General features: G+C 48.2%; 1 protein-coding gene across 1 annotated transcript in view; it reads left to right on the plus strand.

Annotated features, from left to right (window-relative positions):
• LOC307247114 (pleckstrin homology domain-containing family G member 1) overlaps window positions 1-12775 on the plus strand; it is a gene marked incomplete at its 5' end in the record, with an annotated part of 32571 nt that overhangs the window by 19227 nt on the left and 569 nt on the right. The window contains 13 exons of the mRNA XM_080023180.1: window positions 3462-3508; window positions 5222-5372; window positions 5711-5842; window positions 6391-6573; window positions 6672-6767; window positions 7301-7387; window positions 7808-7841; window positions 7989-8084; window positions 8174-8235; window positions 8328-8519; window positions 8649-8768; window positions 8888-10751; window positions 10902-12775. The exon at window positions 10902-12775 is cut by the window's right edge and continues 569 nt beyond it. Of these exons, the coding sequence (XP_079879306.1) occupies window positions 3462-3508; window positions 5222-5372; window positions 5711-5842; window positions 6391-6573; window positions 6672-6767; window positions 7301-7387; window positions 7808-7841; window positions 7989-8084; window positions 8174-8235; window positions 8328-8519; window positions 8649-8768; window positions 8888-10751; window positions 10902-11920 (4083 nt within the window). The 3' untranslated portion in view covers window positions 11921-12775. The remainder of the gene's footprint in view (window positions 1-3461; window positions 3509-5221; window positions 5373-5710; window positions 5843-6390; window positions 6574-6671; window positions 6768-7300; window positions 7388-7807; window positions 7842-7988; window positions 8085-8173; window positions 8236-8327; window positions 8520-8648; window positions 8769-8887; window positions 10752-10901) is intronic.

The following is a 12775-nucleotide window of genomic DNA, read 5'->3' on the forward strand; positions in this document are numbered from 1 at the left end:
AAAGCAAATGAGAAACAGGTTGTGCTGTTGTGAATCAGTATCTGAAGTTTCCATTGAACACAGATAATGTCACTCAACTCACTGAAATCTGCAAGGACAGGAGAGAGGTGGTCAGATGTTTTATGATGGAATGACACAGAGTGGAATGTCGGTCCCACAGGGGGGTTAGGGAGGAAGGAGGGTTTCAGAGGAATTTTAAGGACCGTCTGAATGTATAATATACCTGTTTTTACTAGAGAAGCTGGTGGGAGGTTAATGGTAGGGCAACGCAACAAAGAAATAGAGCAACAAGTTTCACAGTTGTGTGTGTCTGTGTGTGTGTCTGTGTGTGTGTGTGTGTGTGTGTGTGTGTGTGTGTGTGTGTGTGTGTGTGTGTGTGTGTGTGTGTGTGTGTGTGTGTGTGTGTGTGTGTGTGTGTGTGTGTGTGTGTGTAACGGAGTATAACACCCTTCGCAAACACCCCCATTTCTTTCCATGCCCCATAAAAAACGGATTATATCGTTATGGCCCATGATAACACGCTGCATTCCAACACTTCCTCTGCAGCTCATTGCGTTCCCCTGCACACCGCAACGGTACTCGCTAACACAGTGTGCACATCTCACCATATATAAAAACACACACACACACGTTATCCGTTGTCATGGACCAAAATACAGTAGCCACCATCAAGACGCACCCTCTTTACAGCAACCCACACCCACCGCAATTATGTGCAATTAACTGGAATCCAGAAACAAAAACACAAACACTGAGGCGCAGCGCAGCTGACTGGTCGAAATCCAATTTGTGTGAAAGGAAAAATAAAGTAAAGTTTCTTCAGAAACACTGTTAGGGTAGGCATGGGGCATTGGTCAAATACAGGTGTTTTAGGTTTGGCCAGGCAATCACGGCCTCTGTTTACCTGGACAGGGAATCCATTAGCTAATCTCACAGACAACTTGTGCTTGATCAGCTCACCGGGACCCTAAACCTGACTCCAGAAAGGATGTGAATGTCCCTGTAGTGTTTACCTTGCGGTTACACTCAATGAAGTTTCTTATCTAGTCGTCTGATTACAGTCAAAAGCAAAGAGCTGCGGTGCCATGTACATGCATATGTGTAAGGAGTGTGATTATTTTTGAGTGCATGTGTACAAGTATGAACTCAGGTCCAACACAGTGGTAAACTCATCATGTGAGCTCCTTGGAGACTGAGTCATCCAGTAGGAGAGCGTGCGTGCGTGTGTGCGTGCGTGTGTGTGTGTTGGGCTTTGTAATGAGCTTTTTATCTGACTTCTGGTTCGAAGGGGCTGGCTGCAGCTGGAGCAATAACCAGAAATTTCTGAAGGGCTAGTCATGGCCGGTCAAAACCAGTAAAACCAAAAAACTAGTTGATTTGAAGCGTGCACAGACACACACACACAAACTCTTGCTTGTAATTCTACAGGCTTTGAATCACTACCAATGAAAGTGTTTAAAAGGAGAAACTTCATAAATCTCTCTCTCTCTTTAAATCTCTCTCTCTCTCTCTCTCTCTCTCTCTCTCTCTCTCTCTCTCTCTCGCTCGCTCCTAATTGGCTATCTATCCTGATGTTCCTCTCCTTTTGACTCGGTCCTAGCTGTGAAGTCAGTTGAGTCAGCCTTTCAGGATGTTTTTTATGGGTTGCTACATGCTGACTGATGCACCAAAAGCACAATTAAGAACAGGATCCTAATGTTCTCTTCCCAGATTTCCTTCAGAGTTGTCACACCTCAGACATCTCTGCTGCTGTGTCCGCTGCGCTGTAAACAAAGAATGGCGAAGAAAAAACCAATGGAAACGTTTTGGGGGTTTTTTTACCTGCAATACACAAATTTTACTTGCAGCATCTATATTGGAGAACTGTTCAGTGTTCTGGTCAGGGATTGTTCAGAAATCATTTTGTTGAAATAAAAATGATGTTTTGTATTTTTTGTTTTGTTTTTGGATTCACAAGGGCAGTATATTACAGACCTGTGTGTGTGTGTGTGTGTGTGTGTGTGTCTGTGTGTCTGTGTGTGTGTGTGTGTGTGTGTGTCTTACTAATTTGTCTCCCAGGGGAGGCATATGTATGTCTCGTGGTTTTCGGTAGAGTGCGTGTGTGGGGCTTTAAGCTATCGGAGTGTGTATTAAAAGTGTGCATCAGTGTGTGTGTGTATATCATCAGAAATCAATGGTGGCACATCTGGTTGTGCTTAGGCCTGGTCTGCGGCGGCAGACTGCTGGAGACGACAAGAAGCCCTGCTCTTCAATTTAGAAGTGTTCCCACAGAGCACCTCAGGCAACCAGCGCACGGGTGTGTGTTTGTGTGTGCGTGAGTGCATGTGAGTGTGCTTGTTTTACTATACTTGTATAGTTGTATAGACCGGTCTCCGAATTGACTATTTTTGGGTTTAGAAGTCCACCAGAAACATGGGTCCTCACTTGTGTGTGTGTGTGTGTGTGTGTGTGTGTGTGTGTGTGTGTGTGTGTGTGTGTGTGTGTGTGTGTGTGTGTGTGTGTGTGTGTGTGTGTGTGTGTGTGTGTGTGTGTGTTCCATCCTATGTATGTTTATGGTGGGATGTACTGTTCTTGTTCCATTGTAAGCAACTCTGATTGTTTGCTGTGGGTCTGAATGGATGCATGTACTGAACCACACCAAGAAAACCAAACATTTAGGTATTCGGTTAAAGATAGTTAAGTTTAGTTATTAGGTTAGAGGTGGTTAGGTTTAGGTATTCGGTTAAAGATGGTTACGTTTAGTTATTAGGTTAGAGGCGGTCATGTGACCGGTGTGTCTTTATCGTGACTCTTCCCGTGATATCTCTCCACTTCCCGTGTCTGACCCTATTTACTGTATAGCAGCATGAGCTCAATTAGACTCCCTGCGTTAGGTGTGTTACGCAACTGAATGTGTGTGTTTGTGTGTGTGTGTGTGTGTGTGTGTGTGTGTGTGTGTGTGTGTGTGTGTGTGTGTGTCAATCATGAGCCACGGCGGACAGAGGGGACGCCATGAGATGCAGAGATACAGTGAAGGAGAGGGGAGAAGATCAACTCCAGCGAAAAGCTTAAGGGGGACGGGATGAAAAGAAGGGGGCGATGAGGTGACTGACGGTGAAGTGGAAAACGAGAGGGAGCCGTGAAAGCAGAGAGTGAGACAGAGCGAGAGAAGCTCATTCCAGCTTTGATAAGGCACGCCACCTCCGATGCCTTTGATGTTCAAAGAGGTTGGCAAGGTGGAAGAGGGTTTGATTAAAGGGGCATCGTGGACGAAGTGGAGAGGGGGATGTTTCCTCTGAGTTAGAGGGACGGAGGCTAATCATAAGGGCCGCGCTCCGCTCTCACTCTGGCTGGAGGGAGGAGACGGGACTGGGTAAACACAGCATCTCCAATGTCCTGATTCCTGTGTTCCATATTTGTGGCTGCTCTGCGAATAAACAAACCCAAACAAACCTTTGTCTTTGTGCATCATTTTCTTTCAGAGTGAAGAATTCCACATCTACACCCAGTACTGCACTAACTACCCACGGTAAGACGGCAAGCACTGTGTATGTGTGTGTGTGTGTGTGTGTGTGTGTGTGTGTGTGTGTGTGTGTGTGTGTGTGTGTGTGTGTGTGTGTGTGTGTGTGTGTGTGTGTGTGTGTGTGTGTGTGTGTGTGTGTGAGAGACGGTTTCCTTGATCCTTGGTCTCCTTTGTGAACTCCACCGCAGCGCAATTGTTATCGTTGACTTGACTGGCGTATGAAACCACTGCTTCCCGACTTCATTGTTACCTCACTCCTATCTCACCTCCACATACCTTATTCCCAGCATCTCATATAGCCCTAGTGTGTGTGTTTTAATATACACACACGCATTCTATAGAAGCCACCTCCGCTGGAGTCAATGTGTCTGCTGCCAATAGCGCCTCAGGGTCTCCCTCCCTCTCTCCCTCCCTCTTTCACTCTCTCACTATTTTCTACGGAGCCTATTGACAGAGTTACCAGTCGCACACTGACAGATGGGTATTATAGTTGTCACCTTATCACACTTAACGGCTTTAATGTTTTATTCTCACACTGTGTGAAAGCTGCAGCGTCACAGGACACCTGCGTGGAAGGTTGAGTTAGAGGTGTGTGTGTGTGGGTGTGGGTGTGGGTGTGGGGGTGTATGAGGTGAATAATGGTCTGAAACGTGAGGCCACTCTTCGTGCTTCGACGTTTTGCTCTTCGCTGTTTCACAACCAGTGCGACACGCCTTCTTCTCCTTGAAGTCTGTTTCCTCGGCAAAAGCTGTGATGAAACACACACTGAAGAAATAATATACGAGTTAATGATGACTAATTGAATGCAGAGTGCGCGCGCGTCCCTGAATGTCAACGTAGAGTGTGAAGGGGCTATTGTCAGCTGTTTGAGATAGACCTTCTCACACACCCTCACACAGCTGGTGACCCCAAGCAAGGTCACACACGACACACACACATCCACATGCATGCAAACACACAGGCACACAGTAGTAATTGAGGCTGCAGATGTATCTTGGTTATGCTGAGCTCTGAGGTCAGGTTTCCTCTCGAACAATGTGAGGCCTGTGTGGAGTTGCACTGGAATTTAGGCGTGCACATGCACGAGCACACGCACGCATGCATGCAACACAGGCACAAAATTGTATACACATGCATGCATTTTAAAGCAAAGAATGAAATTTACACATTTTGGAGAGTTGACAAACCTAAAGCTTTCTCTCAGATCTTTTAGTGTGTGCTACTTTGTGTGCCCATCCATCCATACACACACACACACACACAAACACACACACACACACACACACACACACACACGTGAGCGCATACCATCAGAGAGGCTCGCTGCCTCCGCTTTACAGTAGAATGGCTCTTTCTATTGGAGTGAGTCAGAGCAAAGCAGATTGCAGATGTCTGAGCAGTAAATGCAGAAATCACACCAGACTAGACAGTGCTTCCATTTAAACGTGAGATACTGCTCCTAAAAATAGTAATTTAAATACAGCACATGCACAAATGGAGATGTATAAGCCGGTTGTTTTATTCAGATACCAATCATTCTTTGCTCACGCATTGCAGATGCAATGAAAGCACCATTTCCTATGTATTATTCTTCATGGGTTGGTGAAAGTTTCAGTCTTCTATAATCAGTTTTATATTTCTTGAAGCTTTTTCTGATATTTTCTGTGAAAAAGCTCTAAAAATCCTCCCTCACTGCGACCCCTCTGTTATTCTCGCCAGGTCGGTGGCCGTGCTCACGGAGTGCATGAGGAACAAGGCGTTGGCCAAGTTTTTCCGGGAGCGTCAGGAATCTCTGAGACACTCCTTGCCCCTGGGCTCCTACCTGCTCAAGCCAGTGCAGAGAATCCTCAAGTACCACCTACTGCTCCACGTACGTCTGTCTGTCTCCCTGTCTGTCTCCCTGTCTGTGTGTGTGTGTGTGTGTGTGTGTGTGTGTGTGTGTGTGTGTGTGTGTGTGTGTGTCTGTCTGTGTTAGGCCATGTGAACATGTTTGTTTTGCTGTGTGTGTATATCTGTTTAAGGTTGACAAGTGTGCTGAAGAATTTGCATCACACACCCACTAGAGGCTCCATAGGGTGACGCTTGTAAAATAAATCTATTAATTAAACAAATTTAAATTGGGGCTAATGCGGCTTTGAAAATATTAAATCCGATGTCAGGGTTTGAACCATCACTATGTGAGAAATGACCGAATGATGCATTGTGCAGGAAATAGCCAATCACATGGAGAAGGACACAGAGACCTATGAGATCGTCCAGGAGGCCATAGACACCATGCAGAGAGTTGCCTGGCACATCAACGACATGAAGCGCAAACACGAGCACGCCGTTAGGCTACAGGTACACACACTTCTACACAGATACAAAGAGGAGGAACCATTTTTGGACTGTAACCTCTATCGAATGCGGTGCTTTGAGGCACTGCAGCCGGAGAAGGTTGAGTCATACAAGCTAATACAGTTTCTCAAAATTCCTATTATTTAAACGGGCACATTTTATGCCCCTCCTCCAAGGACCTTTTGGGAGCTTCTAGGAGCAGTCATGTGGTGTGGCCGGTTTTGAATTATCCTCCCCTTTTGATCCTCCCTGTGGGACACAAGACACGGCTCTTTTTCCACTGTGCCCGGGACAGCCGCGGATAAGGCGGACACATGAAAGGAGGAAGCTGTTGTTTTAATCAGCCATAACTCTCCGATTAATTGAGGAATGTGTGTGGAAACATTTACTCCAACCTGGAGTGTTTTAAGATAATTTTGTCAAAATATTTTTTGTTTTTTCAGTCTCTGTCCATTTAAACACGCACACGCAGCACACGAGTCACAAATATAAGTTTATCGCTGTTCAGCATTTCATTCTCTTCTATCGTGGCCTTAAATGTGAACCTGCAGGAGATCCAAAGTCTGCTGACCAACTGGAAGGGTCCCGATCTGATTGGCTACGGAGAGCTGGTCCTGGAGGGAACGTTCCGTCTGCAGCGCGCCAAGAACGAGAGAACACTCTTCCTCTTTGACAAGCTTCTCCTGGTCACCAAGAAGCGGGAGGAGACATACACCTACAAGGCTCACATCCTGGTGGCTGGCAGTTTATGATCTCTCATCCTCCTGTAGTTTTCTAGTACTATTAATTTGACGGCTCGCTCACCTTTTCCTTCTTTCACGATGGCCTGCAGTGCTGCAACCTGATGTTGGTGGAAGTGATTCCAAAGGAGCCACTGAGTTTCAGCGTGTTCCACTACAAGAACCCCAAGTTGCAGCACACCGTGCAGGTACGCTATAGCAGATTATGATCTGTTATTATGATAGTTATTAAAAATTCTAATTGTATTTTTAACTTTACTTTTGTTCTATTTTGTTTATTATTGTTATAATTATTATTGTTATTATTATTATTATTACATGTGAATGCACCTGGCGGAATAAAGTCTATTATGATTCCGATTCATTCTGATTCTGGTATTGTGAAATGTAAAAGGTACCAAATAGGGGATGGTAATCAGACACTAGTGTTTGCTGGCGTCTTAAGGCTCTTTATACCACAAAACAGTGCACAGAGAAGTGCTCGGGCTCAGTGCTCGACGATTTAGGGGGAACCCACCATTGTTACTCTCCTGACCACAATGTTTTTGGAAAAACATTTCAAATGTAAAGATAATCTGCGTTATGTAAGGAAGCCATAGAAGAGCACAAGGGCATGTGTCAAATGTTGGGGGTTTCCACCCTGATCTTTTAATACTTTGTTCTCTTCAAGTTTTCACGTCTTATTGTCGTCCCCCTGTGATGTGCTGTGCTCTGCCTCTAGGCCAAATCCCAGCAGGACAAGCGCATGTGGATCCTGCACTTAAAGAGACTCATACTTGAAAACCATCCGGCCAAAATCCCTGCCAAGGTAAGAGCAACCCCCCCCCACACACACACACGCACATACACACACCAACACTATCACAACAACCCATCTCACCGACTTCAGGCTTGAGTGGCATGTGTTGGGACTATATTTCCCTCTCAACCACATTCCTTCTTGTTTCTACTCACATTCATCCTGCAGTCTCTTTCTTTCTCATTCTCTTCTTGAAGTTTGGATTCTTCCTCTCGACAAACAGCCTTCTGTCTGTTCAAAGTTTTCTCTAGGAAACAGGGTTGACGATGAGCTAACTCATTGCATTGACAATAAAAGGGATGTGGGCTCTTTTTGTTTTGTAAAGACTGTGCTCTGGGGCCACCTAGCGTCACTTTAGTTGCTCATCCACGCCTTGAATTGTGTTTATTTACGCTGACTTTGTATTTCATTCTTTATTTTGCATCCTAGGCCAAGCAAGCCATTTTGGAGATGGATGCTATGCGTAAGTGTGCTTTGTTTTTCCAGTTGCAAAAAAAAAAAAAAGAAATATGGCTTGTTTCCCAAAATCTTTTTCTGTATTTAGAGCTAATCACAATATATATGTTTTTTTTGGTCGATGTGTTTTGTAACAATACTTCTCCCCCTCCAGATCATCCAGGGTTTCACTACAGCCCAAATGGCGACAATAAAGGCACGCCTGCACAAACCAAGGAGGGTCCTACTCCCCGAAGGGCACGGAGGAAGGGTGAGCGATGCGCGGCTTATGGAGGACTGATAGATGGAAAGCTTCTTTTTCATGCATGTTATTAAACTACCAACTTAATGTCTTCTTAGAACCGCTGTCGAAATTGCTGAAGAATTCCAAACAGAGTGGCGCCAACACAGACGGCCAAAAGGTAAATAGTGAGAAAAGACGATGCATGGATGTCAGGAGACATATTGGTGTGACTTTACGCTTCTAAATCTTTGCAAATCTGTTGTTGTCCAGCGGACCAGTCTGGGTGCCACCCTGCTCTCCCCCATGTCCCAGCTGGCTCTGGGCACGATCGGCCGCAGCCGCAGCCTCATAAATCAATCCCAAGAGTCCCTCGACCCCGGGGATCACTATGAGCACAGCGACAGAGAGGAAGGGGAGGAGCCGCATCAGCAGGATGCCGATGATGAGGACGACAGCGGCTTGGTGGGTCAAACTGGCCATAAATATCATTATTACAGATTACAGCTTCATATGTTTTCATTTGGTTTCACATGAAGTTAGATTACTGTATCCTCGGGTGTTACTTGAAATTAATTTGAACTTTGCGTTCAGGGAAGTGGAAAGCGGCTCAGAGTCCCTGGCAAAAGCAGCAGGAAGAAGTTGAACCCTCAGTCATCTGTGGATAGCATAGACCAATGGAAGGCCTTCAACATGAGCCATTCAGATCTACAGGTAGGAACCCTGGGATGCATAGTGGTAGTCTACTGTACTATACACGCCATATAGAGTAGTACACTGTAACTGTAATTATGTATTTAAATTTCCTCCTTCTCCTCTTCTCTTATTCGCAGAGGACCAGAGAGTCTCTGGTGAAGGATGGGTGCCACCACCCGCCGCTAATCAGGACACCCCATGTAGTAGAGGAGCCTCCGGACTCCCCAATTCCCTCTCTGATGGTCCCAGGAAGTGCCCACCCGGTGAGGAACATCTGGGCAGACCACCAGGCGCGCAGGGCCATGTTCCCCACCCGCCAGCGCACCATGCAGCCCGATGACGAGGAAGAGGACATCTACCAGATGTTTGTGCCCACAGAGGCCAGTGGGCCTGAACCCGAGACGCCGTCTGAGAGTTCCGAGGTCACCCTGTCGCCCAGGTCCGCTCGGCCCTGCAGCTGGCATGTGGAACAGGTGCCCACCGTGCAGATAGACCCCCCGCCCAGCAGAGGCAGAATCCTGCGGAGGGCAAGCAGCGCGGGGGAGAAAGCTACTGAGCCCCGGCAGAGCCCCGATGACGCCCCGCCCGGCAACCTGGAGGTGATCCACACTGAATCGTCCAGCAATGAGATATCTGGGTCTTCTTCAGCGGAACAGCTGACGATAGATGATATTGAAAATGTTTATGACAATATCAGCTTCGAGGATCTGAAAAGCATGGGACTAATCAGGAGGGACGAGGAGGGGCGCCAGTCACGCAAGGAGACATTTAAAGACACTTTGCGCACCAACAGCCAAACTGCAGGGACAGTAGAATCAGTGGTTTCGGGTGATCCAGTGACACCGACGCCGGTGATAGAACCTGACAACTCCTCAGAGAACAACCGGTCCTCCACACAGGAGGCAAAGTCATATGGGAAATGCGAGCTCAAGATAGTGGAGGAGGAGAACATCTATGATACCATCTGTTTCAGGGAACCTCCTGCTCCTAAGCTTAAGCAAACGAGTGAAGGGAACAAACAAGAACTGTTGCAGGACAGTCTTCTGGCCTCTGAGCCTGAGCTCACTGAACTCCTCGGAGGCTTTGTCTCTGAGGAGAGCCTCCACTTTGGGGAGGACGAGGGGGCAGATGCCTCTAATCCCGTACCGTACTCTTCTGAACCGGACTACTCCTCGTCTTCTGCCTCCGAGACCTTCTCCCAGCGCTCGCGCACTGGGGATAAGATGTCTGAGCAAGTAGACGAGATCTGGAACGATCTGGAGAATTACATCAAGATCAACGAGAAGAAGGCTGACCGACTGCCCGCAGCCTTCCCAGTCAATGCGAGGGAGTCGCCTAAGCGGACCAGCTCTGCCAAGAGCAGCCCCAAGAAGATCTCTTCTGTCCCTGGCCCTCAAGCAAACAGCCACTCTACCAAGAGTCCCCCACCTCATCAAATCAATCCCCCGGCCACCTCTACTGTGCCGCCCTTCTCCATCCCCATCATCAACATCCCAGAATCCCTTAGTGACAGCACTCACGAGTTAGAGGAGCCCTGCCCCCAGACCCCGACGCTTCCCCAACCCGCAACCCCGGAGCCTCTCCCTGGAACGGTGAAGAGCATCCGCAACAAGCTGGCTCGCCTCAGCAGCGGCAGCTTCCGTCTGGAGGACGACGACCTGGTGGAGCTTCCTCAGCGCGCCGCCCCGCAGAGGGAGAACTCGCTCCGGGACATCCACAGCCTGTTTCCAGGGGAGCTGGCGGGTCTGGACTCACCCCTGGCCTCCTCGTCCCTCCTGCTGGGAGAATCTGTGGACTTTCCCCTGGAGCTGATGGACAAGACCAAGAACCGAGTGTTCCTCATGGCCCGTCAGTACAGTCAGAAGATCAAGAAAGCCAACCAGCTGCTGCGCATGAGGAGCATGGACCCCGGAGATTCCTGTGGTCGATCCAGGATGGAAAAGAAGCAGAAAGACCTGGCGGCCATTTTGGAAGAGAAGAAGCAGGGAGGGGCTGCCATAGGTAACACATAACTCTGATTGATTTGATAAGATGCACTTTAACTTTTGTATCTCATGTCACTTTTTAAGTCATGTTTGATTTACATTGAGTGTTTATGAAGGTAGGAGTGAAATATTTTTGTCTCCTGACCCTCTTCATCTCATCTTCCAGGAGCGAGGATAGCGGAGTACTCTCAGCTCTACGACCAGGTCATGTTCAAGGACCCTCCTGGGACGGGCGGTCACACCTCCTCGCACCATGGCCACATGGGTCTTCCTTCCTTTCCATCCATGCCTGAGACCTCCCTCGAGGAAGACTGGCTTCACTCAACCTACAGCAATGGAGAACTGGCCAGTTTCATCACCTGGCCCAACGAGGTTGGGGAGGCTCATGCAGCTTCCACCCCCCAACGCAGACTCACCCCAGCCTGCTCTGTTCCGGCCCTAAAGACCCTCCCCCCCTCTCCCACCACACCTTCGCCCCCCCAGAGATGGAGCAGCTGCATGATGGCGCCTGGCGAGAAAGAGGAGCACGTGTACAGCACTATCAAGAGACTTCCTTCCTTTAACGCCCCGTCCCCCTCTGACACCAACACATCCCAGAACGGCCGCTGCCAGTCAGTGCACTCTCTGGGCGACCTGCACAAAGAGAACAACAACAACAACCGGTCTGGACTCGACAACAACAATGACTCCGCTCAGGAGCGCCCAGCCGAGAGACTAAGTCGGCCCTGTCTGGGCCGGACTGGCCGGCAGAGCAGCCTCCCGGAGCGATCCGACCTGAGGCAGGTGGAGCTCACCCTGCAGGACGGTCAGCAGGTTGTGGTCCTCAACCGGACGTCAACCCTCAGCATCCTCGCCGCCACGCAGAACTACCTGGCCAACTTCAAGGACAACGGCGACGACGACGACGACTACGTGGAGATTCGCTCCGAGGACGAGTGTGAGCGGGAGCGGGACGGGCCGATGCAACGGAACGCCAACGCCCACGCCGTGTCGGAGCAGAGCCGCGGACCGCTCCAATCCCAGAGCCTGCCCTGCTCTCCGCTGCGCTCCTGCCACGCACTGAGCTCCGTGGAGCGGCAGAACCTGGAGAAGTACCTGTGGAGCGAGCCGCAACAGAACCAGCCCAACATCGTCCAGTCGCTGAGGGAGAAGTTTCAGTGTCTGAGCTCCAGCAGCTTCGCCTGAATCTACACCACAAACCAAAAGGAAATTAACTTTGGTAGCAGCTTACAGCGAGAAAACGGGACTGCTTAGCCTCCAAATGCAATGACCTGCATTTCTATCATCCACATAACACGCAATAAGCCTGGAATGCTACATGCCAAGTCCTGCATGTGAGCTCTCCTCATGCGTACGTCAAAACGTCAGGATCCAACAACAGCTTAATACAAGTGGACAAAGGGGAATACTCCCAACTTTGATTCAAAGCCTTTCAGTCTCAACAAAACAGTTCTTCAAATCTAATCAGACATAATACTTCATATCCAGCTACCAGCGCAACGCCTTGAACTGAAAACCATCGTCAAATCATGTGGATTAGGAAAGTCGCTACCGATCGACTTCACTTGTCGATGTGAAATAACATGGAAAACGTTCTGCGTTCAAAACTGAAGTACAGGTATAGAGAGTCTTTTATGATTTAGAGTTCCATCCTCAATCATAAGTTTTAAGAAATGCTTTTAAATTACAAAATAAGGTTATTTTAACAGTATTTACACTACTAGTAAATATCAACCCTGTGTCAGAGAGATGATCCACATGGGCTTGGCTGTTTTTTTTCACTTACCAAAACGTATCCGAACAAGCAGCTTTTACACATCCGCACGTCTCTTCTCGGGATACGAAGCGTCGCAGCACCTACAACAAAGCTAACTAGAAGCAGTAATTTTCCTTTAAAACGGAAGCAAACTTAAAGAAACCGCCTCAGTCGTTATCAGATCCGCTTAGGTTTTATTACAGCTGACCGCCTGTACAAAGCTACGCGTGCAAAATCAATCAATACGAGAGTCCCACATTTCAGATATTGATTAGTGGCTGTAG

Source organism: Zeus faber (assembly GCF_960531495.2).
Source record: "Zeus faber genome assembly, chromosome: 2".
NCBI classification, from domain to species: domain Eukaryota; kingdom Metazoa; phylum Chordata; class Actinopteri; order Zeiformes; family Zeidae; genus Zeus; species Zeus faber.